The sequence below is a fragment of the Aegilops tauschii genome, chromosome 7, assembly GCF_002575655.3.
Source record: "Aegilops tauschii subsp. strangulata cultivar AL8/78 chromosome 7, Aet v6.0, whole genome shotgun sequence".
Classification (NCBI taxonomy): Eukaryota; Viridiplantae; Streptophyta; class Magnoliopsida; order Poales; family Poaceae; genus Aegilops; species Aegilops tauschii.
Genome location: NC_053041.3, coordinates 598,020,157 through 598,046,706, shown reverse-complemented (window position 1 = coordinate 598,046,706; position 26,550 = coordinate 598,020,157). Strand labels below are relative to the sequence as shown.

General features: G+C 40.9%; 1 protein-coding gene and 1 long non-coding RNA gene across 3 annotated transcripts; both read right to left on the bottom strand.

Annotated features, from left to right (window-relative positions):
- Positions 1-311: 311 nt before the first annotated feature.
- Positions 312-2,718, bottom strand: LOC120969136 (uncharacterized). Its single transcript, XM_040396224.3, has 3 exons — positions 1,539-2,718; positions 1,317-1,435; positions 312-1,215 (listed from the first exon to the last, which is right to left on the bottom strand). Exons 1-3 carry the CDS (start codon positions 2,716-2,718, stop codon positions 796-798), a joined length of 1,719 nt encoding a protein of 572 aa, XP_040252158.3. The 3' UTR covers positions 312-795.
- An 8,466-nt stretch (positions 2,719-11,184) lies between these two features.
- LOC109753192 (uncharacterized) lies at positions 11,185-19,788 on the bottom strand. 2 transcript variants are annotated; one of them, XR_012189812.1, is made up of 4 exons: positions 15,853-19,788; positions 15,679-15,741; positions 13,065-15,592; positions 11,185-12,966 (listed from the first exon to the last, which is right to left on the bottom strand). It is a non-coding gene; the product is annotated as an uncharacterized lncRNA (long non-coding RNA). The 2 variants fall into 2 exon arrangements; XR_012189811.1 differs by lacking the exon at positions 15,853-19,788 and having other exon boundaries at positions 13,065-13,446; positions 13,541-15,839.
- Between the last annotated feature and the right edge of the window lie 6,762 nt (positions 19,789-26,550).

Genomic DNA, 26,550 nt, shown 5'->3' with positions numbered 1-26,550 from the left:
CACTACACCACGCCCAGAACTCCCACGGCAAGAATGGGAGCCTCCTTGCCATGGCGAAGAAGGAGATGATGGACAAAAACTCCCACAGCCAGCCGTCGCCTCCGTTTCGACGATCGCCCCTGGAGAACCAGCACCCACCGAATCGACGTTCCGGGAGTAGGCAGCACCTGAGGCTTGTCAACTCCGCCACACGTGACATCACCGTGATGGGAAGAACCAAAGTTTTAGATAGCGCGCTAAGCCTCTTAGCGTCGGCCTGACCAAAAGCTATGAAACGCTATAGCGCATGCGCTATAGCGTGCTAAGCCCCATTTAGCGTTTCAGTATAAATCAATAAAAAATGAAAAAATAAACATAGAATCAGTCATCAACTTGACATATATATACTTGAAAATGGACATATATCAACTAGCATACAGCCAAGTTAATAGAAAAATGATACTGTATTATGTAGTTCCTACCATACTCATGCAAACAGCCACATAACATAGTGCAGTTCATAAACTATAGCAGCAAGTCCTAAACTCATAGTCATAATGCAAAGAACAGCCCCATATAGTACAATACATAATAAGGACATATATCAGGAGATGGTTCAATTCATTACATAACAGAGCAAAGTTTGGCATAGCAACTAGCAACATACCACCAGCACACTTTGAATAACAAAAGTGGTACATCAACAACATGAGATGGTCCGGTTTATAAGTTCAGCCAACTAACTTGACATAGCAACATAACGACATACCACCGGCACACTTTGAAACAACAAAAGTGGTACACCCAACCATGCAATTAATCCGAGTCAGCAAGGGCCGAGGGAGACTCATCTTCTGATTCCGACGAAGAAGAATTGGAAGAGGCAGAAAGTATAGCTTCCTCATCGACACTATTAAGGAGAGATTGCAAGCTCTTCTTCCTCTTCTTTCTAGGGGGCGCAGTAGGCCTCTTCTTCTTTTTCCCTTGTTCTTGTGATGTTGAAGCTCTCTCTTGTTGAGTTTGATCTTCATCACCAACATGTTCAACAACATTATCATTTCCAACAATGCCGGTGATGAACTCGTTATCCTCGTCCTCAAGAACATCAACGATTGTCTTCTCTATTGGGTCTCTACTCTTGTTCTCTCTCTTATGCTTCATCCTAGAGTTGAACTTGATAAATACAAGATCACTCATCCTATCATGGAGTAGCCTGCTGCGTTTCTTTGTATGAACCTGTGTAAGTGAACAAAATCAAGTATGGAACACATGGCCTCAATTTGAGAAGTGCAAGGAACTATATTTTGTACTTGTGAACTTGTAATTGTCTTTCTTACTTGTTCAAATGCTGACCAATTTCTCTCACAAGCTGAGGAGCTACATGTCAAACTCAAAATCTTCATTGCCAAGTCCTTCAACAGGGGTGCACATGTGCCATAATTCAGCCACCATTTTGCTGCATTAAGACATTGAAACATTATATTAGTTAGGCAAGTACAAAGAGGGGAAACAGAGGAAGTGATATGAAATAACATCACAAGATTTCAGCAAACACTCACCTGGAGAAAAGTTTTTCCTTTTTCTCTGTCGTACAGCAATGTCCATTCCAAATGAATCTTCCTCCGCCTCGTATTTGTCGAGTTCATCAATAAGCTCATCTTGAGTTTTTTGATCTTCAATCATCCTTGTGATGCAATGGACCACGGCTGCTCTAAATGATCCATCCCTCTCTATCACAACCTTGTTTGGATAATAATAGTAGGGGTTCAGAAAGTACCCAGCCAAATGTAGTGGCGACTTGAGTTTGTTGTCCCATCTCTTGTCAATGATATCAATAACACATTTGAAGCGACTCTCATCATTATCAAAACTCGCAGCAATTTCCTTTTTTGCATCCAACATACAACCATATAAGAATCCCATTGCGGGCACATCACTATCCATTCTTCTTAGCACATTAGCCATTGGCTCAAAGTAGTTGACAGCAACGCCAACACCTTTCCAGAAGGCTTCTGATTGCACCGTTTTGTGAGCCATCTTCCCCTTGTCCTTCTCTAAGTAACCCATTTCATGTAGCTCATCTGATCTGAATAGTTTAAGCATTTCCTTCTTGTTGTCTTGCAAGCTTTTAAGATTGAGATAAGCCGTGGCAAACCTAGTAACACCTGACCGTACCAAGTCTTTCCCAAGTGTTTTCCTCATCAGAGCTAACACCCTTGTGTGAGCATACAAGAACACCGTTACTTGTCTTGCTTGGACAATTATTCTGTCAACCGATCCAAGCTTCCCTATGTCCTCCAACATGGGATCAATACAATGGGCTGCACATCCATTCCAAAAAATGGAAGGTCGCTTTGCTTTCATTAGACTTGCTGCTGCTACATTGACACTAGCATTGTCGGTCACCACTTGAACGACTTTGTCTGCCCCTATATCTTCAATGCAATTATCAACGAGGTCAAAGATGTATTTGCCATTTTTTTGGACAGATGAACAATCAACTGAATTCAAGAATATGACTCCTTGAGAACTATGCACAACTAGGTTCATTACTCCCCTGCCCTTTTTATCTGTCCATGCATCTGTCATTACGGTACAACCTGTGTGCTCCCATTCTTGCTTATGTGGTTTGAATGAATCTAACACCTTCTTCTTCCTTTTCTGCAAGAATGGTCCACTCATCTCATATGCAGTAGGCCCATCGAAGTTTGTGCCAACATCTTCAATGGCCTGAAGCATACATGCAAAGCTAGGAAGTGTGACAGTGTTATGTGGGATGCTAGCTTCATAGAAAAATTGACATATATATCCACAAGCTCTATCCCTCCTCTGTTGTCTTTGCTGAGTTGACACCTTCGACTGAACCTTTTCGGATTCACAATTTCTTTTTTGCTTCCTCTTGACAGTTTCTTCTATACCAGGCTTGCAGAATTTGTCCATAGGGCCACCCATTGAGCTGCTTGTGCCTGGTTTTGACCTCAAAATCACAACTTGATTGCCATATTCTTCATCAGTTTCTTGTTCTCCATCGGAGTGATCTAAGTCAACACTAGATCTGAGCGCCTCCAATCCCTCGACCTTTTTTTCCTTCAGCTCAGCACTCTTCAGAAGCAAAGCTATCATCTCCAGCCTGACATCACTAGGAACCTTCTTGCATGGTAAGACACCACAATTCGTTATTTGTGAAAGGTGAAACTTTATCCTTGTAATGCCAGCTATGCATATCTTGCCACAATAGTTGCATCGCTGCCAATGCTTCTTGTTCACATCTGGAAGAGTGCAATACTTTCACGCAGGGTCATCCGAATCAACAACTTGAGGGAGTGAAGGTGCTGCTACTGAGGCAGTGCTTGAGCCACCAACATCTATGCAAAAAGAAGCGAACAAAATAAAATTAGTTATTGTTTAGGCAAATTAAGGCAATCCAAAGTACGTGATAGAAAAATGTACATCAGTAGCAAATAAACTTTCAATGTATCTATATTCTGTATATAACTGAAATTTTTATTGCGAATCTTGAGCATTCAGCTATTCACCATTTTCTTGTAGCAGTACAAGCATCCACAAGAAGAGATAACAGAGGATAGATGAGCTTACCTGCTGACGGGATTTGCTGGCTCATGGTCGCCTGGTGGACACCGTCGCCGCGGGGTGCTCCGTCGCCTTGTGGATGCGGTCGTCGCCGTCAGCAGAGGAAGTGGCCAGGAGGGAGCAGCCGAGAGGAAACGTCCGGGAGCTGCGTCACCTGGTGGAATACCCCGTCGCTGGGAGGGAGTGGCGAGGAAGGTCAGTCGCCGGAGTGGCAGCTCAAGGCCGTCGCCATGGTTGGTCGTTGGTCGGCCGCCGCCATGGTTCCTGTTTGAGATGAGGACGGGAGTGGGGATAGGGTTTGGCTCAAGAGGAGGGTTGGGGGTATTCGACTATTGGTAGGCTTGGGCTTTGGCCCGCGCAGCGATTTCATTTTGGACCGAAAATTTTAGGTCAGAGACGCGGGACGCTAAACGCTAGAGGCCCAATTTTAGCGCTAAGTGACATCTAGCGCGCTATTAGCACGCTAACTCTTCGTACGTGAAATCGAGCTTCGCGTAGCGCACCACAGTCAGGATGCGTGTAGCGCCGCTATAGCGCCGCTATAGCGCGCTATCTAAAACTTTGGGAAGAACCTCCACCCAGCTTATAATCATATGACCATGGTGAACACAAATCTCTACACCAACTAAAAAACTCACTCGACAGGACGGGTGAACCAACCCTAGCAGCCACACCTTGATTCCCTCTCACTGCCGCTAGGGTGCGCCGCCGAGGGGCTGATACTCATTCAGAGCCGCTATGCAGGAGCTGGTGGACTATTGCGGGACGGCGACGGTGCTTGTGGTCGGGTTGCAGCTGCCAGCAAACGATGTTCGACAACGGCATTGGTGATCCAGTGTAACAATCTTCAATAGGGGCACGGCTTGGTTAGGTCTGCATGGTCCTAGATGGCGGCGATCTCGAAAATAGATCCGGACTAGTCGGGCAGCGGCATTGATTTTCTTTCTAAATTTTCTTAAACTAGTTGAAAAAACCATCATAGGAATAGTTTCTAGTAGAAAAAACCATTATAGAAATAGTTTGTTACTGACGCGGTACTAAAAGAAGATGCCCCCATGTGCAAAAAAAAAAAGAAGATGCCCCCGGTAATTTCTGAAAATACCTGGAATATAGCCAGTGCCACTGTTCGTACCTATTGTCTGGCGTTGATGAAAAAGACGACACCGCTGGTATTCATGAAAAAATCGTTGGCGTCGCGTATTTCTGGAACGATGTGGAAATATCACATTACTGGCGTTGATATATGGGGCACGCCTGTAAATTTCCGGTGTAGCGGCAAAGCTACTTTAGTCAACGCCACTAATGTTTGTTGCCATAATTACAATTTCCTTATGTATTGTCACATGCATGCCAAAAAATCTATTTTCACATGCATGCCAAAAAACCCGATAATATCCAAGGTTACAAAGTGTCTATATGTTGTTTTAACATTTGATAAGGCTCAATTAAAACTGACATACTTTTCTAGTTGATCCACGACCTACCGGCCCGCACACTACTGGAATTTCCCTATCACTGGGTGTCAGGCTCTTCGCCGAGAGCCAAACCACGGGCACTCGGCAAAGTAAGAGACGCCGAGAGGGCCTCTCGGCAACAGGCGCAACTCGGCAAACACATGATATTGCTGAGCGTCGACCTCGGCAAAAAGGCAACACTCGGCAAAGGCACTATTTGCCGAGAGCCATGCAGTGCCCGCATGGCAATGTTTTGCCATGTGGAACATTCAGGTGGCGGTTTACAGCACGTCCACGATTTGACTTCTTTACCGAGAGCATCTCTCGGAACAGCAACAGTTGCCGATTTAGTCCCACCTCACCTACCTGTTTAAATAGTCCAAAAGTCCAATTGCATTAAATTTTTGTGTTCATTATTAAGAATATGGATTAACTTTATGCCCGGAAGTGGCATGGGAAATCCTTTGTGATGTCCTTGTAGCACGGCTAGGCCTTGCACAGATGAGGGAGGGGCATGCCATGCCACTGGGGGGGGGGGGGGGGGGGGGTGGGGTGAAAGTACCTCGGTGGCATGAATCCTCGGAAAATTGTACGACGCTAGAATTCCTCCAGAGCTGGCACAGTGTCATCACATGGCCCCTGTAGGGCGTGGTAAAAGTTTGTGCGCGTTTTGAATAAGCCTCCCCTGAGGCCGCTTGTAAACCGCACCATCTCCGAGCTAGTCTCTGGGTATCGAGAGGGAGCGTGTCCGGTTTGTGCAGGATGTACAGGTCATGTTGCTCCGTTGGTCTCGAAACTTCTCGTGCTCTCAAAGGAGGCCATCACATGAGACGTGCAAGGCCCCGTATTTTTCGGACCCGCGTGCAATATTCAAGAAATTTATTGCTCTGCTAGGGTTTCATCGCTTGAAATTGCAGATCAGCAAGGCGGCACATATCTCATAGACATCCCTCATAGTGATCTAACTTGGTGCTGAAACAACCTATCAGCTAAATACAAATAAGTGATCGACCGACTCTATTTGTACTATAGTCTAGAATACTCCCTATATCAATTGTTGCTTCAGCAGTATGAACCTTATTCAAGGCGCGCAACAATCTAAATGTCAGATACGTATGGTAAATCAACCATTTTGCTGAAAAAATGGATCAACCAATCGATTCACAGTTGGAGGTGCAATTCTGCCGATTTAAAAGGTACCATTGTGGGCGGGCGGATCGTACAAGATACCCTTAAACTATATGTCTTATGAACATAAGATAGAATAAATATGCAATTTTAATACTATACACGGTCAGTGTACTATCCAAATCAAGAGAAACATACTAATTAACTACCGGACTGTCTATTTGACATTTGACTGTTTTTCAATTTGAAAACAGTCAAATGTCCTGACCAACCAGGAAATTACAGCTGTACTAGCAGGCAAATCAACAAGAAGAAAAAAATAAACACCTAAACGGGTCAGGTAACCATCTAACCCGGTTTGCCCAACACAACTAAACCCCCACCAATTCAGGGACCACAACAGCCGAAGCTTGCAAACCACGCAAGAGGCCAAACCCCACCCCCACCTCCCCCCAAAACGCCCCTCCCTCCTCAAACACTAGACAGATCTCACCTAACCAGATCTGGGGACGCCCATGGGACTGGGAGAGGCGACCATGACAGATCGGGGAGGAGGAGATCGCCCAGGAAGAGAAGAACGAAGAGGAAACACAACATTGGGAGAGGGGGATGAACCTGCTGATCACCAAGGAGATCAACAACATGATCCACATGTCAGCAACTCTCTCTGCATCAACTTTCTTTCCCCTCTTAGGATCTCACGTTGACAAAAACCTGAGAATTTCCTTCATCTACAAAAACAGAGGGGCATAGATCAACATCAGAAAACATTCATGAACCTGGTCAAAAAAATGCACTGTCCCTATGTAACTAGTCTTGTATCCTGTAAATTTACAGTGTAAGTTCCTCCTAAATTCCAGTGTAGTAATGGTTCTATACCAATTGAAGTAATTACATTGCAAGAACAGAAAATTTACTGTGTAAGTTGCTCCTAAATTCCAGTGTAAAAATGGTTCTAGACAAAATGAAGTAATTACAATGCAAGAACAGAAAAATTACTGTGTAAATTCCAGTGTAAAAATGTTTCTAGGCAAAATGAAGTAATTACATTCCAAGAACAGAAAATTTACAGTGTAAGTTCCTCCTAAATTCCAGTGTAGTAATGGTTCTATACCAATTGAAGTAATTACATTGCAAGAACAGAAAATTTACTGTGTAAATTGCTCCTAAATTCCAGTGTAAAAATGGTCCTAGACAAGTGAAGTAATTACAATGCAAGAACAGAAAAATTACTGTGTAAAATCCTCCTAAATTCCAGTGTAAAAATGGTTCTAGGCAAGATGAAGTAATTACATTGCAAGAACAGAGAAAAATCAGACTGCAAAAATCATAGCAATGATACAGTTGACAAGAAATTAGACTACTAGAAGCAGACTTATTGGAAGTACACGAGAAAATACACTGTAAACTACATTGTAGCTACCTAGAAAATTCCAGTGTAAAAATGATGTGTAGCTGATCGTTCTTACTGTAGTTTGGTATTTTGCTGAAACATTCAGAAATCTAGAAAATCAAAAATACAGTGCAAAAATGATAGAGCATTAGAGAGCAATACCAAATTTCGCTTGCCACGTATTTCAGGCTTCACTGAACTCGCCACCCTGCAAAAAACAATGAAGACAAGTTCAAAAATCCATTGTAAAAAGATGCTAGAAAATTACAGTGTGAAATACTATATAAATAATCCTGTACCTAAAACATTTACATAGAAAGTACAAAAGAATTTACACTGTAACAACCCTGTGAGAATTACATAGGGGGTTACATTGGAAGTAAACAAGAATTTACTGTAAAAGTACCATGTGAGAATTACATAAAGTTTAAAAAAAATACAAAACATGCTTTGCTGCTCATGATTATGTTAACACTGACATTCTACTTTGCAATTGTGACAGGATAGGAGCATAGTGACGGCAGTGACTGAAGAGGATCTATTGAGAATGTGACAGGAATAACTCATACTAAATGTGAGATGAACTAGCTAAAACTTTGCAGATGTATTTAAAATGCATAAAAGCTAACAAAATTGTGATGCAGGAAACATTTTCTTTCACCGCACTCTTTCATTCCGACATTATATACAAGGTAAAAAAACAGTTGACTTTTACCAAAGTATCATGCTGACAAAAAAATATAAATCAAAAATACCAAGTATCACATTGAAAACAACAACTTCTGATGAAACCTGCAGGTACATTCAGGAGATGGATGTACAAAGATTAACGAAATGTTGTACGAAAACCCCAGGAGCAAATCAGATGAGAGTTTCATCACAGCAGGATATGACAATGTGAGCAAAAACAACAGCGGTTACAAGCAAATGCCAATGGAAAAGCACACTAACAATCTTTACTTACTTTGCAGACACTGGAGGCAGACTTGCATCATGAAATGGCACCAAGTGAAGATGGGCGGACAGAATCCAATCCCTGGCACAATAACCTGTTGAACAACATGAACCTGCAACAGGTACACACCAAAAAAATTCAGAAAAAGTCAAATGATGAGCAGAAACATTGCATACAAAAATAAAGTAAAACAAAATCACTAAAAGTTGCAGGTGCATGAAGATGTTGATCCCACTAGAGCAGACATTAACACGAACTGAAGCACAGGCGTGTATGAAGAAGGAGATAGAGAGGAACAAGAGGACTCACTTGCACAAGATGGAGACGACGGATATCTTGATGAAGAAGACATTGAGAAGTTCCTGCAAAATGAACAAGATGCAACATCAGAAGGGAATCTCATGAACACTAGCAGTAATTTCAAGCCGCATCTAGGCATGCAATTCAAAACAAAGGAAGAAGCACAGGAGTATTTCAATTTCTACTCAAAAGTGGCAGGCTTTTCAGTGGCTACAGTTGCAATCTCAAGAACAACAAGCAAAAAAAGGAACAATGAGGTAACAAGGATCACTATGAAGTGCAACAAGTGGGGCAAGACAAAGGAAATAGAGAAGGACTGCATAGTGCCCATGAGAAAATCTACAGTCATTGCTAAAACAGATTGTAAAGTTGTGATGGTCATATCAGAAAAAGGAGGCTTATGGGAGATTACAAGACAAGAGCTAGAACACAACCATGAATTAACACCAAATAGTAGATTCTTCAGGTCTCATAAGTACATGTCAGATGAAGAGAAGTGCTTGATAAGGGTTTTGAAGCACACAAACCTGGAAACAAGAAGGATAGTTGCTGTACTAGCTTACTTGCGAGGAGGAATGGCTCATCTTCCCTACACAAAAAGCATGTGACTAACTATGCAGCGACAGTAAACAGAGATATTGCAAACTCTGACATGATGGAAGTAGTGCAAATGTTCAACAAGAAGCAAACAGAAAATCCTGGATTTTGCTACTCGTTTGAGCTTGATGGAGAAAATAAAGTGAGAAGCTTATCCTGGATAGATGTGCGGTCAAGAATGATGTATGACATTTGTGGTGATTGCATCAGTTTTGACACTACATTCCTAACAAACAGATACAATGTACCGTTTGCACCCTTTGTGGGCATATCCCCACATGGCAACACATACTTGTTTGCTTGTGCATTTATCGTCAATGAGACAAAAGAAACATTTGCTTGGTTGTTCAAACAATTCCTGATGGCTATGGGAGGAAAGCATCCTATATCAATCAGACCAGGACAAGGCAATGCAAGCAGCAATTGAAAAATTCTTTCCTAATGCTACCCATAGGAGCTGCCTCTTCCACATAAAGAAGAAGGCAGAGGAGAAAGTCGGCCCTGCTTCCAAGCTAATGAGGGACTCTACGAAGATTTCCAGGACATTGTGGACAACTCCTTAACGGTTGAAGAATTTGAGACACACTGGCAAGAAATGATAGAAAAATACCAAGTTCACCACATCAAGTACTTCAACGACATGTGGGAAAACAGGAAAAAGTTCATCCCAGTGTATTTCAAGGACAAATTCTTCCCATTCATACAAACTACAGCGAGAAGTGAAGGAACGAATTCCCTTTTCAAAAAAGGGGTTGGAGCTAAATTTAGTGCTACTAGCTTTTTGAGAGAGTATGACCGGATACTTGATGTTGTGCATGACAGGGAAGAAGAATGCGACCATGTTAGTAGAAACAAGAAAGTTGCACAGAAAGCATTTTGGTCAAAATACAGCATAGAAAGGCAAGCACATGAGCTATACAACATTGGAATATTCAGGAAATTCCAGTTTAAAATGGCAGACACAACAAGGCTGGATGTCTTTGAGCAAGAAAAGGACAAATACTACATTGTGACACAAGCTGAAAACTACCCCCAAAAGGAAATCCAGAAAAGGTTGTACCTAGTGCAAGTTGGACTAAAAGAAGAAGAATACTCTTGCATCTGTTGCGCATTCCAAAAAGATGGCTTGCTGTGCTCGCACATACTTCGAGTGATGATCCATCTCAACATCAGGAAGATACCAGAAAAGTACATCATTGACAGATGGAGGAAGAATGACTACAAGCTTGATATTACAAAGACACCAGCTGTTGCAGCTGAGAACTCCACACTAAGGTACAATGTGTTAGCAAGGAAATTGGTGCATGTGGCATCAATAGCTTCAAAGAAGAAGAGGAAGTATGCGTATCTGTTGGGAGAATTAGACAGTATACAGAAAAGGTTACGGGAAATGGATGATGAAGAAGAAACAATGGATGAGGGGCAAAGTGCAACAACAAGAACAATTACGTTTGTACCAACAGCAGGAGAGGGAGAAAGAACAACATCATCATTCATAATTCAAGACCCGGATGTAGCAAAGACATAAGGGAGACCAAGGATGCTAACTATTCGTGAAGCAATAAAGCAAAACAAGTTCTACAAATGTTCGCACTGTGGATCGCAGAGACACACAGTAAAGAACTGCACAAACCTTGACAAGGTGTATAACAAACCTAAAGGGAAACAACCGAAGCAGTCGAACCCAAGGAATGTCAAGAAAGGTAACTAAAAAATATATTGAAATGAGATCTATTTGATTGCAAGTATAGAATTTAATACCACTCATTGGATACAGGTGGAGATGACAAAAGAAGCAGCCAGAGGCACAACGGCAAGAAGAAGGGCAACACAACGACACAACACAACCCTATAGCAGAACCCTCCGGAAGAAATGAAGTAAACAATTGACCAGAACATGAGGAAATGAGAAAGACAAGATGACAAGTCAGGAAAGAAAAAGATGAGTAGGAGGCGAAAAGTGATAGGAAAAACTACTAGTGAACAATGAATGTACTATGATGGTTAGCAGTGTTGCTACTTAATTTCAAATTAATTGTTGTACTATGATTGAGAGGAGTGTTGCTGCCTAAATTCGATCTGTTTTGCTGCGAATTAAACTACAATACATACATTTCAACAACAAAAAATGGAAAAAAGCCTACAATACATTTGAGAAAAAGTTTGGGAGAGGGGAATGTACCTCACAAAGAGCAAGGAGGAAGAACATCCATTAATAATTATGGGACAATCAGAGTGAAAAGGACAAGACGATCCACAAGAACAAGTGAGGATGGAGTTTCTTCACCAACATGACATATCAACATCAAACTGTAAATCTGGGAAAATACATAATCTTTGCTTGCTACGTACAATAATTACAGTGACATGAACAATGAAATTACACTGAAATTCTGAGGTGGTTCCACTGTAAAATCTGGGGTAATTATAGTGTGAATACCAAAGAATATACATTAGTACCCTAGAAATGCAATGTAAAATCCCTTGACCTTATAGTGGTTATTACATACATTGAAAATACAGTGACAATCAATTGCAAAAGCCAATGGGATTTACATTAAAATACTTGGGCATTTTACATTGAAACTTCCCAGAACACTGAAGTGCAGTATGTAGTTACACTGAAAAGCCAATGAAAATACACTATGTAGTTACACTGAACATACATTAAAAATACAGTGTGAAAAGGCACTGTAACTTCCCAGGATTTACAGTGTAAAAACACATGAACTTGCACTGTAAAAACCCAGAACTTACACTGTAATAACCCAAAAAGATTTACAGTGCAATGCCTCTGAACTTATAGTGTGGGAAAAGAAGCCTAAGAAATAGAAAAGCTACATGAAATTCATGGGAATAACACATAGAAAAATCTGCGGTAAATTACACTATAATACTACTAAAAAAATATAGTAACTAAGCATCGAAATTACACTGCAAATAAAAAAAACTAGCTAGTACAACGAAAACGCACACTCAATATTAAACACAAAAGGAAAAAAAATGAAAGGCCCAGCAAGCATTCTTTTACCTGTAAAAATTAAACTTGTAACTTTGACAGTCTAAGTTTAATTATTGGCGGGCTTCAGAAAGAATTGAACCAACCCTGCAACAACAAAGAGATAAAAAATATTCAGAATATATTAACACCTAAAAAGGGAAAAACAAGCAAAAGAATATGATGGTTGGAAATGAACCTTGATTACCCAAGAACGTCTAACTGCTGTTGAAGCAACCATGCTTAATAATACAGTAAAATAAAAAGAAAATCAAGCAACCACAAAAGGAACAAAAAGCATCAGATAAAACAAATGACACAATGAAACCATCCTTCTCATACTTATCTGTAAAAAGAGTTCACTGATTCACGACATTAAAAATCAAAACAGCTATCCAACACACAGACATGACATCTAGACCAAACCGTACAAATTTATCGCATTTAATTACATTATCGACAAAAAAACATTGCCAGCAGTACTACTGTCTATAATTTCTCTTCAAAGCTTAGTTTTAAGCAAAGCCTTCGATGTCGCAAATGCATCTTCCAGGAAAACCTAAGCCTTGTCCTGTACAAAAGAAAAGACAACAGACTTTAATAATCTTCGACAAGAATGAAAACACATCAAACCAAAAAATCAAAAGAAAGCATACAAAGAAAACTCACATCATCAAAGAAGTGGGTAACAAAAGTCTTGTCGACACTGTTGAATCCACTGAAATACAACTCATTTGCCAATATGATTCTTATATTGTCAACATCGGCCGCGCCAAACATATTGCCAATTGGGGTCCTAGGAGTCCAGTGCTTCAGATACATGATAGTGAAAACACCACAATTATCCCTGAAAAGGAAAAATAAAGCAAAACAATAAGAAACCCATGAAGAAACTAGGACAAAAGCCACACCCAAAATGGAAAAGGAGATATAAATACCAATTGTTTTGCTGTGGAACAGTAGGGTACACAATGTCAAAATTCACAAAGTCAATACGTTTGTGCAGGATAGGAGTCACATACTGATCCCAGATTGTTATGAAATTTTCGATCTGTATCGAAAAGATGAAATAAACATCAGCGCAACAACACATCAGGAAGTAAAAAAAAGGGATGAATAACTAAAGGAAAAATAGTTTTCATTACCAATTTATCATGAATTTCCAGATGAAAATGATCCTTTGCCCCGTATAGAGAATCAAGAAATGCAAAAGCCCTCTCCTTTAAGCAAATAACAAAGGTAAACCAGTGTTTCTCCCGTCCAATAGGAAAGAATAACTGCAGACCAAATCCAGAGCAAATTAGACGTCAAAAGTGAAATAAAAAATAACTAAAAGGACAAAATAGAATAAGGAGACACCCGTACTAAAAAATGAAGCATAAAACAACTAACCTGATTACTTCTCCACATTGGGAAAGCACTGTTAGCACCAGTGAAAGCATTGCCTACAATATCAACATCAGTGCCTCTCAGGATGGTTTCCTGAAAAAAGAAAAGAAACTAGAACTACATATCAGAAAATCAAAAAGGAAAATAAACCCAGACTTAAAATTCTTATATAAAAAATGCCACAAAAAAAGAAAAGAACGACAAAATACAACATACCCCAATGTAAGAGAAGAAGAAATGTTTCCTTGATACTGACGGGTGAGCTTGCTTGAACAGATAACGACGAACGCACAAAATCAAAAAATTATCCACATGTTCTCTTGACTTCAAAGTTGCAAGATTACGGTAGCTACAGTAGGCTCGGTCATATCGAATTGCTTCATACCTACGAAAAAAAATAATAAAACCCAATCAAAAAATATATTCAACCCGAGGATAAAAAATAAGTCAAAGTAACAAGACAAACACACTGGAAAATGTAGTAAAACTTAGAACCTACTAAAATGACAATTACAAACCCTACCAGTCTAAAAAAGAAGCTAAAACATGAGCATTGGATAAAGCATTTCGAAAAAAATGAAAATACACAAGGTCAGAAAAACGTACTTGCACCAACTTTGATGATTTCCAATTTGCACCATTGCTAGGTGGTGACGTCTTTCTTTAGCAGTAACAGGAAACTTGTTACCCTGAGCAACATAAGGATCGGAGTTGAATCTGCCTGGTAAAACCATCCAGCGAGGTTGATGACCACCAGATGAACCGCTAGGAAAAACGAAGGATGGGCCATCAGCTTTAGGAACTTGAGCAGGAGAGAGGTCTTTAGAGGCATTCCCAGAAGACAAGATCTGTACTTTTGGACTAGCAGTAGCCTGAAAACATACAACGAAGCAGAAAGGAAAATAAAAATTGATGAAAACATGATGACTAAATTATAAAAAAAGATAAACATAAAGGGAGAAAAGGAAGAGAAATCGTCATTACTTTTTGATTCTTAGGGTAACGACTAGTTGATTGAGGTTCTGTCAAGTTGAAGTTGTTAAGCTTGTTGTAAGTAGCATCATTAGATATTTTAAGATCTGTGCATCTAGCAGCAAAACTGGAAGTCCCCACAATTTGAACATCGTCTACTGCCTTCTAAACATACATACACAAAACAAGCAACAAAAAGCATTAGATTAACAGGGGCATTATACAATAACTACTAAAAACAAAATAATCAATACACAAAAATCATAAAGAAAAATCACCATACCTGGTAATTAAGGTGTTTTGAGGAAACATTTGACTTTGAAACTTCAGAAGGAGACAAGTTCACCATTTGGATGCAACCCTGGTAACAAAAAAAAGGAACAAAACCGAGAATCAGAAGTAAAAAACAAAAACCATCTACTAAACGAGAAGAGAAGATTTAAAATTCAGAAATAATTACCTCATCATTTGCAGGATCGAGCGAATTCAAGAATTTTTTAACAACATACTGAGAGCACTCAACATCATCTACCTAATATAAAACAATGAAACATACAAAGTCACTACTGAAAAAACATGGAAATTCAAATGCACAAAAATAGTATAAAAGGACAAACAAAAGAGGTAGATGCTAACCACATTACGGAAACGCTGCGTCAAACGAGTAGGAACCAGAGGGGACAGTCCTCCAACAGAAGAGTCACCCTCTTTAACTTTGTGCTATTGAATGGAATCTTCAGGATGTGATTGAACACCAAGAGAGCGACTGAATTCAACCAAACTTGGTTTATGAAAATCATTAACAACCTTGGGCTCACACTTCTTATCAGGACCAGCTACACAAAAATCACAAAGAGGGTCAACTACAAAAGAAAAAGAAAATGTAAACTATGAACTAGAAATAATTAAACGCACAAATGACCTGAATGCATCAACGAAGAACCAACAGCGGGAATTGGACACTGCACTGTTGAAGGGGATATACCTACAAAAAGAAAATATACAAACACACATGAACAACAAGAAAAAATTCAAAAAGAAGAACCCATGGGAGAACACAAAAAATACAAAAATAAAAAGAAGTAGAAGATCAAACCTATAGCATCGGAAGCACTTTTTGCACAAGATAGAGGAGCCATGGGAATTGCACCTTCAGCATTAGCTTCATTCACCACACTCTATCAAACAAAAAACGAAAAGATTATACTAAATGCATCAAGCAATTAAAAGATAACTGTTGTTACTAGACAATACCTCAACACACACCTTAGGAACTGGAGACGAACTAGATAATATTACTGGATTGAGAAAATCCCCATCCGAAATAACACGAGCAGCAAAAGTAGAAGCTTCGTTCAAATTGGTAATTGGGGGCTGGACTTGAGGAGACGGCTTCTCAACAACAGTTTCAGTGTATCTTTCAGCAATGAAAGAGTGAATAGAAACAGACTTATTGCCTTCAAAGGGAAAAAGAAACAAACACTAACATGAGCAAAAACTAACAAATCATACAATAAAAAATTACATAAAAATCAGAAATAAAGACAAGATAAAGAGAACGTCAGGAAGGAAACTAACCAAAAGAGAAGTTGTCCAGAGATTGAACATCGCTTGGAGAAAATTTTGGTGTAGCGATAGATTTCGCATTCAAAGCTCAGTTTGCTATGCAATCAAGGACATCAATTACAAGAGATTCTGACCATTCTACAAATAGCTTAGGCTTGTCTTCGTTCCTAGATTGAACAAGGTCTATAACTACCTGAGCAGCCTGAAAAAGAAAAAAATTCAGTAAACCCACAAGATTAAACAACCAAGGAGAAAAAGCAAAAAAAAACATAAATATCAAACTCATAACTATGCTAACCTCTGACCCAAAACGAGCACCAAATGATTTCTGCACATTCATTTCGAAAAGCTTGGTGTTGCAAAGGGGAACATCACCATCCTTGCTAGCTGAAGATTTCTCAATAGAATGCTACAACGACAAAAAAAATAAAATAGAGTTGACATGAGAACATACAAAGTAACATCAACATACCACATAAAGTGAAAGTAAAAATTCAAAGAAAAAATATAGAAACAAGCAAGGGAAAAAACAAACCTGCGGATGAACTGAAGGACACAATTGCTTTAGAGGCCTCTTACCAAAAGAGTGGCTATTGTTTCTATCAAGCTCTGAAAATTGCTTAACTTTGTTACCTCTCCATGCTAGGATCCGAGGCTTGACATCAGGGACAGAGTGAAAACCAAAATTAAGTTGGTCAAGGTAACAAACCTAGAAAGTAAGAACAAAAGGAAAGATTAAAATGACTATAACATGTCAAAATCAAACTTAAAAAATGAAAAAGAGAAGAACAATAACAAGACTTACAGCAAAAGCGTAGTGACAACCGCCAAACGTCACTGATCTTTTGGAAGCAACTTTAGTGGAATCCTTGAACTTTTTTATGCAACTCAACAGCCACTCATAAACAAATCTCGACAGATCATAGTTACGCACAGAAGGACAATCCCTGAAGATATGAAGGTACTTTGGGCTAGGACTGAGGCTAGAGTTGGGACAAAGGAACGATGAGAAAGCAACAATCATGAAACAAATAAAGACATCTTCATCAGGCAACTCGACTTCAGTTGATTTTAGCTTGTTTGCAAAGAAGGACACGGGAGGAATACTGGTCACGTTGAAGTGAGAGAGGATAAAATCACGGCCAGAATCAGGATCACACACAAGTGGCTCACCATCTACTAGAAGGTCAAGGATGTCATGAATATCATACTTGGTCATTGGGATAAATTTCCTTTTGAGCTGGAATTCAGATGAAGGGACATCGAACCTACTGGCAAGCCACTTCACTAACCTGAGGGGCACCTCGGTCCTAACAAACTCTAAGAGACAGCCCATGCCATATCTCTGGACAACACCACGATACCTAGAACAGAGGCCATCAACAACACCAGAGAAGAACTTCCCAGAATATCTAGTGAAATTAGCACAAGTAGGGTAATCACTGGAGCGTTTCTGCCTCTACAAAAACAACAAAAGAAAAACACTATATCAACCACTTCAAATAAATTACTTTGGATTACTATTACTGAGTACAAAAGAATAATTGGACCTACACTAGAAAATCACAAAAACAACATGAGTGAAAACACAAAATAAACCAGTCAAAATAATTGCTTCAGATTACTATTACTTAGTACAAAAAGACATTGCAAAAAACATTGAAAAAATGCAGTTACTAAGAATTGGACTTACACTATAAAATAAAACATAAATGATTAAGATAGAACTTCAAGCATTTTAGTTTCAGAAGGTAAAACTACTGAAAATAAGAGTAAATAGGAACTAACCACATTCCTCCTTGAAGCAGATGATAATTTCCTCTTCAAGCATTTTACTTTCTGAAAAAATAAGAAAAACACAACTATCACGCGAGAGCAGAGAAAAAAATGTAAAAAAATGGAACAAGAATGAAAAGTCCTAGATAAAAATAAAACATACTTGATTAAGATAGAACTTCAGAAGAGCTTTGTCAAGCCCTCCTTCGTCATCAGATAATTCCTGCAGAAGCAACCAATAAAGGAAATAAGACAACCCCAAAAAATGAGGGGCAATAAAACTAAACTAAAAGAAGCACAAAATAAATAATTACCATAGACACAGGGTAACAACCATCTTCTGCAAAATCATTAGGCACAAATGGTTCACCCCCAGAATCTGCACTATCTAGAGATGATACTACAGGAACATCCCAATGAGAAGCTTTCCGTAGCTTGCCCATTTAAACCTACGAAAAAGGAAGGATCACAAAAAAGGAAAAAGAAAATATAAGTAACAATGAAAGGCATCCAATTAAAACTAAAAAATAGCACTGAAAAAATGGGTTATATTACACTGTCAGAACTGGACAAAAAGACTGTAATTACTCTGTAAAACTAGCACAATTGCTCTGTAAAAACTAGCATGATTACACTATAAGTATTAGAAAAAAATACACTGTAAACCTAGCACAATTACACTGTAAAAACTAGCACAATTACACTGTAAGTATTAGGCAAAAAATACACTGTAATTACACTGTAAAGCTAGCAGAATTACACAGTCAAAACTATCACAACTACAGTGTAAAAACTAAAGATAATGTAAATGAGTGGATCTGTAAATGAGTGGATTTACACTGTAAAACTAGCACAATTACACTGTAAAAAATAAGAGAAATTACATTGTAATACTAGAACAAAAATACATCCTTAACCAACATTCATGGTACAAAAATCAAAACACCTAGGAAAAATCACGGCCTACGATATAAAGCTTCACATGAGCAACACAATTAGACAACATCACTAGACGAAAACGTTACAATGAAGTACTGGACATCAATAGCTCCCCCAAAAAAGGTTTATTACACTGCAAGTACTGGACAAATGCAGTGTAAGACTAGCACAAAAAAGACACTGTAACTCTGACATGAATTACACTGCAAACAACAACACTGAATAAACTAACCCAACATCCAACACTGAAATAAGATGACACTAAAAATACACTGAAAATAAACTCAGAATTCATGCCCTCCCCTAGAAGTAAATCATGGCACAAAAGGGGGATTAAACACCTACAGATAGCAACAACAAAAATTACCAGGCGATTCCTGGCCTACAGAAAAGCTCAACATGACCAACATGAGACAACATCAACAGAAGAAGCAAGATAATTACACTATAATTAGGGACATATAACGATGTAAATGTAGGACATGTCACAGTAATTCTATGACAAATTACATAGTAAAAACAAAATAAGAAAAGCAAGAGAATTACACTGTAAATAGGGAAATATTACACTGTAAAAACTGCTTATCTCTCCTTGATCATACTGCAGGGGAAACTACAGTGTAAATCTATGCCATATTTACACAGTGATTCTAGCACAAATAAACTGTAATTAGGGACGTATTACAGTGTAAATCTAGCACATATTACACAGTGATTCTTGGACAAATTACACAGTAAATTACAAAAATAAAAATAGGTGGGGGGGAGGGGGGGGGGGGGGGGTAGGGCGGGGACTACACAATACTAATAGGACAAATTACACTGCAATTATGGGTAAAAAACAACGTAAATTCTGATTAAATTACACTGTAATTGTTGGTTAAATTACACAGTGATTATAGGCCATATTACACTGAAAAACTGTTGGTTAAATTACATTGCAAATCTGCATGGGGATGCACAGTAATTATGCGGGTAAGTTACACTGTAATTTTGGAGGGACACTGTAAGAGAAGCATGAAAGGCTGTAAGAGAAGTATGAAATTCAGAGAGATTCCTGCAAACAAATTCAGACAAACCTCAGCCACCAGGGGAAAAAATCATGACGAATTCCAGTACACGGGCAAACATGAGCAGCCGCCAACAACTACAAAAACTACAACACAAAAGCAGGCAAAAACCCAGGCCGGACCATCTACAACTAAAATAGATAGGGAAATCAACCCCTACAACTACCACTACGACTACCTCCACCACCTACATCACAAAATAAACAATCCAAGCCTACGCCCACGTCTACAAGCAGGGGAGAAAAATGACCACACACAAAACGGAAGACCTAGAACCCGCGGCTACAAGCTCCAACACAACTCAGGCGAGCAAAATGGAGGGGAAAAAATGGCAGACTGCGCGCAAGGCGGACTAGAATAACACAGCAGCACCTACCACGAATCCACGAACAACAACAAAAACAGATGAACACCGATCCACGGATACGAAACTCACCTAGATCTGGAACTACAGGACCACAACACGAGCAAAAACATACGGGGGAACCATGGCGGGCGCACCTCCACAACATCTCCAGGAACGCACAGATCATGGCATGGAAACTACGCGTGGCACACTGCAGGCTCCGACCAAAAATCACACGCGCACCCATGGAGGACTAGAACACCACAATGGCGACATACGCATCCCCGCGGATCCGCGAAACCCAAAAACACCTAGATTTGGGACAAAAAGCGCGAGAAGACAGGGGAACCAACCAGTGCAGCCGCGGGCGACGAGAACGAAGAGGATGCCGTCAAAATCCTGTGGCGGATGAGCTCCAAATCGCCATGAACATGAGGAATCGCCTCGAGGGATCGCCTCGCCCTCCGCCGCCGCTCGATCTCTCACTCCCTCTGCCTTATCCAAATGAGAAAGGGGAACGACACCCCGCTCCAAATTCAAAAGGGACAAAAACCTACAGTGCCACACCGGTTCGTCCGGGTCGCTGAAAACGGGCGGCTGGACAAAACCGCTCCCGATAAAAAAACCGACCCGAAAACCAGCACAAAAGAGCAGGACCGAGCGCGAATCTCGACGCGAGATCAAACGGACAGAAATTCGAACGTCAACGAATTGCAAAACAGACGACTGTAATTTAGCAAAACCGTTAACTTAACTATCCTATTTTGTCCCATTGTACATGGGATGTTCTACACAATGAGATACTCCGATTCAGATCTGAGAAACGGGGAAACTATCTGATTGTGGTTTATTTAACAGAAGTTTCTGCATTGGAGTAAGAAAACAAAATCCTCGGAAATTTAGTGTTACCGTGCCCCTAATAACCATCCAAAACAGGCTCACAAAATTTATGAGAAAGCGATAGGGAGAGGGCGAGGGAGAGGGAGGGAGGGGGGAGGGGCGCACCTCGCAGGCTCGGTTGCCGGGCTCGGGGACGCCGTTGGCCGCGGGGACGACGAAGACGCGGCGTTGGATTCGCTCGGTGGAGAGGGAGAGAGCTCGAGGGAGAGGCGAGAGAGAGAGAGAGGGCGGAATGGAGGAGGCGTCCAGGGGGAGTGGATGAGGGGGATCTAGGGAAAGGGGAGCCCGAGGCGTCGCCCTTATCCACCTCGACGCTGGTGAGCGGGTGCGGTTGGGGCGCGCTCGGCGCGCACACCGGGTCGGTGGAACAGGAGGGAGGGGAGAGCGACCGGGGAGGGGGCGTGGGCCGACCTGCTGGGATGGGCCAATGCCCAAGGGAAGGCCAGGGGCTTCTCTCTCTCTCTCCTCTGCCTTTTCCCTTTTCTTTTTTCCTTTTTGTTTCTTTTATTTGCTCTGTTTTGCATTTTTCTTTCAGTACCAAAATGAGTTTTGTTTTCAACAAAACTTGGCACATAAAACTAGCACAAAACCTTGAGATGGAACAAAAAGTATGGGGTCAAAAGGAGTTGCCTAATCAATTTTAGAAATTGAAAAGTCCAATTTAAATGCTGCTGGAGCACCAAATTAATTCCCATGGGCATTTTGGGAATTCAGAAGAGGTTGGTTCAACATGATAGCGATCAGGGAAATTTATAGGATAAGGTGAACATTTTAGTTTTACTGCCCAAAGAAATAATTTATTCGACTTATTTTAAATTTGAAAAAGGCTTTGATTTTTGGACAAGTGGCAAGCTACATAGTAATCACGATGACATGGCCACCATTAGGGGGAGATTACTGTAGCATGATTCTCGGGGTGTTACAAATCTCCTCCACTACAAGAAATCTCGTCCCGAGATTTAAGAGGTGGAGTAAGGGGAAAGACTCGGGAAGGACGGAGCTCATCCCAAGATAAGTACCTCAACTTGGCATAGAGGCATCTCTCAAGTTGAAATTCAAGAAAGTCATCAAGAGCAAGGTAAGAAGGTGCAATAAGAAGCTTCAAGCGGATAGACAATCGTCCGATGTGTGGAACACTGTGAAAAGGGGTTCAGAGCAACGAGAGTAAGTGTTGCGTCAGAATAGATCGACTCTCGGAAGGCGGCTTAGGATTTACATATGAAGCCAATCGCGAGGAACAATTTTGGAAGACAGGGATGTACAGGAGAGTCTGGTTTCGATCATGTGGAACTGTGGGTTATGGGCCCACCAGGTGGGTTAACAGCAGAAAGGCGCTAATCACTTTGCACGGTCATGATAGCAAGGCAGGTCAGAGGATATATAGCCATGTCAATTATGTTGGCAACAACGTTGGTACCAAGGGCGAGGGACGAAGAGAACCATTTTCCTGCTCGTTAAGACGAGGCGGACCAATCGGCAAGGTTCCCGTCCATCGGTGGTTACTGGAATGTCATCAACAATAGTAACAGGGCCTCACTGACAAGGTTGTACATCGGGGTATTTTATAAGCAGGGAATTATTTCTGCTTATATCATATAGATCACAGGAAGGTTAAACAACCCAATGGAAAGGAAAAAGAAATTATCAGATTAATCAGACCAATGGAAAGGAAAATGTGTTTACACACAAGAACTGGGAGTAAATCCTTCCCAAGGGGAAGCGGAGCAGGATATACATGATATGCCAACAAGTTCAAAAGCATTTAGATAAAGGGGGCGAGGGAAGAATCATGATATTACCAATACAACGGTGTTTGGATAATAGATCAAGAAAGGTTTAGCATTGCGCTTCCAATGTTCTTGTTGATGTTTGGAGTACCACAGACATGCTTCGGGATAGCATTGACATGGTCATCAGAGAAAGGTCAGACTTTGGATACACAAGGACCCATTTGGAACAACTTATAAAATAGTCGTACAATTTTAGCAAGGAAAAGATGAGGATGGGGCCCACGGGCTCAGCAACAATTCATCGAGGGGGCAAGGATGGTATTTCTCATCATGAATTCGGTTGATATCCTAGAAAAGTTTGGAATGATGATGATGATCACGAGACATTTGTCGAGAGGTTTCATGAAGATGTAATCAATCAACGACGACACCAAGCAAAAGAAATGATGAAGCGTAAGGTTATTTGGGCCACGGGTATGACACAAACTCGAAATCAAGCTTGCTGTTCAAGGAGATATGATATGACGAGGAAGATCGACGTAGGCTTAGCTCATCATCGAAAATTGTGCTCCGGGAAGAAGGACCAGGTAACACAGTTAGAAATTAGCACGATAATGATATAGCCGATTAGGCTAGGAATGACTTGAAGGATTATTAAACTCGTAAGCAACAAAATTACTTAAGAGTTATAGAATCAGAGTGTGGAATCGATTCACTTATCGGCGTTCTCGAGTGACCAATAACTCAAAACCCAGGGAAATCTGAAACCGATGAGAAGCAATACCAGAAGAAGACTCGTAGGAAGCAACATGGTTCTTTGTTATTCTCGAGATACCGGAGGGTAATACTGGATGGAAGATCAAAATAGAGGTTGTGAAGATGTATTTATCTACAGAAGACAAGTGTTATAACTTGTCCGAGAAATGGAATCAAAGGGGAACAATTATGGTCAGAACCACGGTTGCAAAGGAACAAATCCTAGATATAAGATGATCTTATACCAAGCGGATAATTAATTTTAAGAGAAGCTTCCATGATAAGATCTACATCGTGTCCATGGGCATGAACACAAAGTTCAAGGTCGACTCCCACTTCTTCAATGCATAACCTTCCATTCACTTCTCGCTTTCGATGAAGTTGTAGTGTTGAAATTATATCTGGCAAAACACCAGAATAGCATAACTTGTGAAAACTCTTCTGGTTCACACAGATTAAGGAAGGCATAGATTCAACCCATCGGGGTATCTTAGGAACATATACCACAAATTTAAAGAGTAACTAACACAAGCTCAAAGGTAGAGCATGGTTGACCAAAGGAGAGGATAGAATATACCAAAGGCATTATGTATCAGGGAAGAACTCACAAGGTGATTAAATACGAGGGGCGCTGTCGGATAATGATCCAACAAAGGATGTGGTGGTCCACAAGGGATCTGATGTGAGCATCGGTACCCAACCAGAAGAAGAAAGAATGCAAGGAGATCAGATTATAGAAACAACTGGCTAATTCAAAGCTCAAATGCAAAGGAATTATGATTTCCAAATCAATGGATCGGAAGCGAACACTCTGATTAAGGATGGATAAGTTGAATAGACTTAGGGGTACAATCGACGGCAAATGGATTGATCGAGAACCAGCTCCTGCTTGAAACGATGTTTGAGTCGGAAGGATGAATCCTAGGATTCAACTGATGATTACGAACATTGGCAGCATATTTATTCAAGGGATTCAAAATAGTAGTATCAAGGAATGTCAACGAGGATTACTTGACATATGGAATTATCCATAATGCCAGCGGGCATGAATTTCAAGAGCAAAAGGGTGCAGAGAAATTTCGGAAGATCGATTAACAATGGGAATGATGTTACGAAGCACATGATCAACTAGGGATGAATGAATCCCTGATAAGTGTGAGGAATTATCTGCAGTGCGAAAGAAGCTGCAAAGCAGAAGCACAAGGATTCTCGGAACAACGAATAGTATTGGGGTAACTTGTAATCATCAAGAACAATTGGGAATGATTGTATGAACGACACGCGTAAGACTTTATCCATATGAATATAATGGTAGTAGGGAATTGCAAAGGTGGAGGTCACAAGGGTCTCATGAAAACATCGGAGAGTAACTGCAGAATTTTTCTGGTGCAGCAAGTGATCATCGGTAATGTCGGGTCTCTCCGGGAGGAAGTGGGTCCGAGAACCTAAGTGTCAGCGTTAGTAAATCCATTTTAACCCGAATAGAAGAGAGATAAGAGTCCCAGAGTATAGACGAGGAATAAAAGATCCTAATACCACCCAATGGCGACGTGGGCCCGTAAGACACACAGCCATGTTAGTAAAAGTTTTTCAGTGACTAGACTCAACTTCGGCCAAGGAGTTGGAAAGGGGGCTACCAACAGGCAGTCAGCTCTGATACCAACTTGTGACGCCCTCGATTCAATCGTACACTAATCATGCACGCAAATGTGTATGATCAAGATCAAGGACTCACGGGAAGATATCACAACACAACTCTAGAAACAAATTAAGAATAATACAAGCTTTATATTACAAGCCAGGGGCCTCGTGGGCTCGAATACATAAGCTCGAATACACAAGAGTCAGCGGAAGCAACATATCTGAGTACAGACATAAGTTAGACAAGTCTGCCTTAAGAAGGCTAGCACAAAAGCAACATCGATAAAAAAGGCAAGGCCTCCTGCCTGGGAGCCTCCTAACTACTCCTGGTCATCGGCGGTCTCCACGTGGTAGTAGGCATCGACGGTGGCATCTGGCTCCTGGGCTCCGACATCTGGTTGCATCAACCGAAAAGAAGAAGAAAGGGGGAAAAGGGGGAGCAAAGCAACCGTGAGTACTCATCCAAAGTACTCGCAAGCAAGGATCTACACTACATATGCAACATTATCAAAGGAAGGCTGTATATGTGGACTGGGCTGCAGAAATGCTAGAATAGAGGGGGGAACCTAGTCCTATCAAAGACTAGCATCTTCTGGAAACCACCATCTTGCAACAACAGGAGGGAGTAGAGTAACATAAAGTAAAGTAGTAGAAGTGTTATCAACCTCGGTCAGAGATCCTTTCTCGACTCCCTGCGAGAAAGCAATCCCAGAGCCATACTATCCATTTCTCATCACAATCCAATTATCATCACAAGTATCCAGTTCTAGTTGTATCGATCGGGATACAACTCCAAGTGTCCGTTACCGTAGGACATGCTATCGATAGATGTTTTCTTCCCTGCAGGGGTGCACCAACTTACCCACCACGCTCGATTAACTCCGGCCGGACACACTTTCTTGGGTCATGCCCGGCCTCGGCCAAACAATACGCCACAACCCGACCTAGGCTTAATAGAGAGGCCAGCACGCCGGACTAAACCTATGCCCCCAGGGGTCATGGGCCATCGCCCCGGGAACTCCTACACGTTGCATGGGCGGCCGGTGAGCAGACCTAGCTAGCTCCTTCAA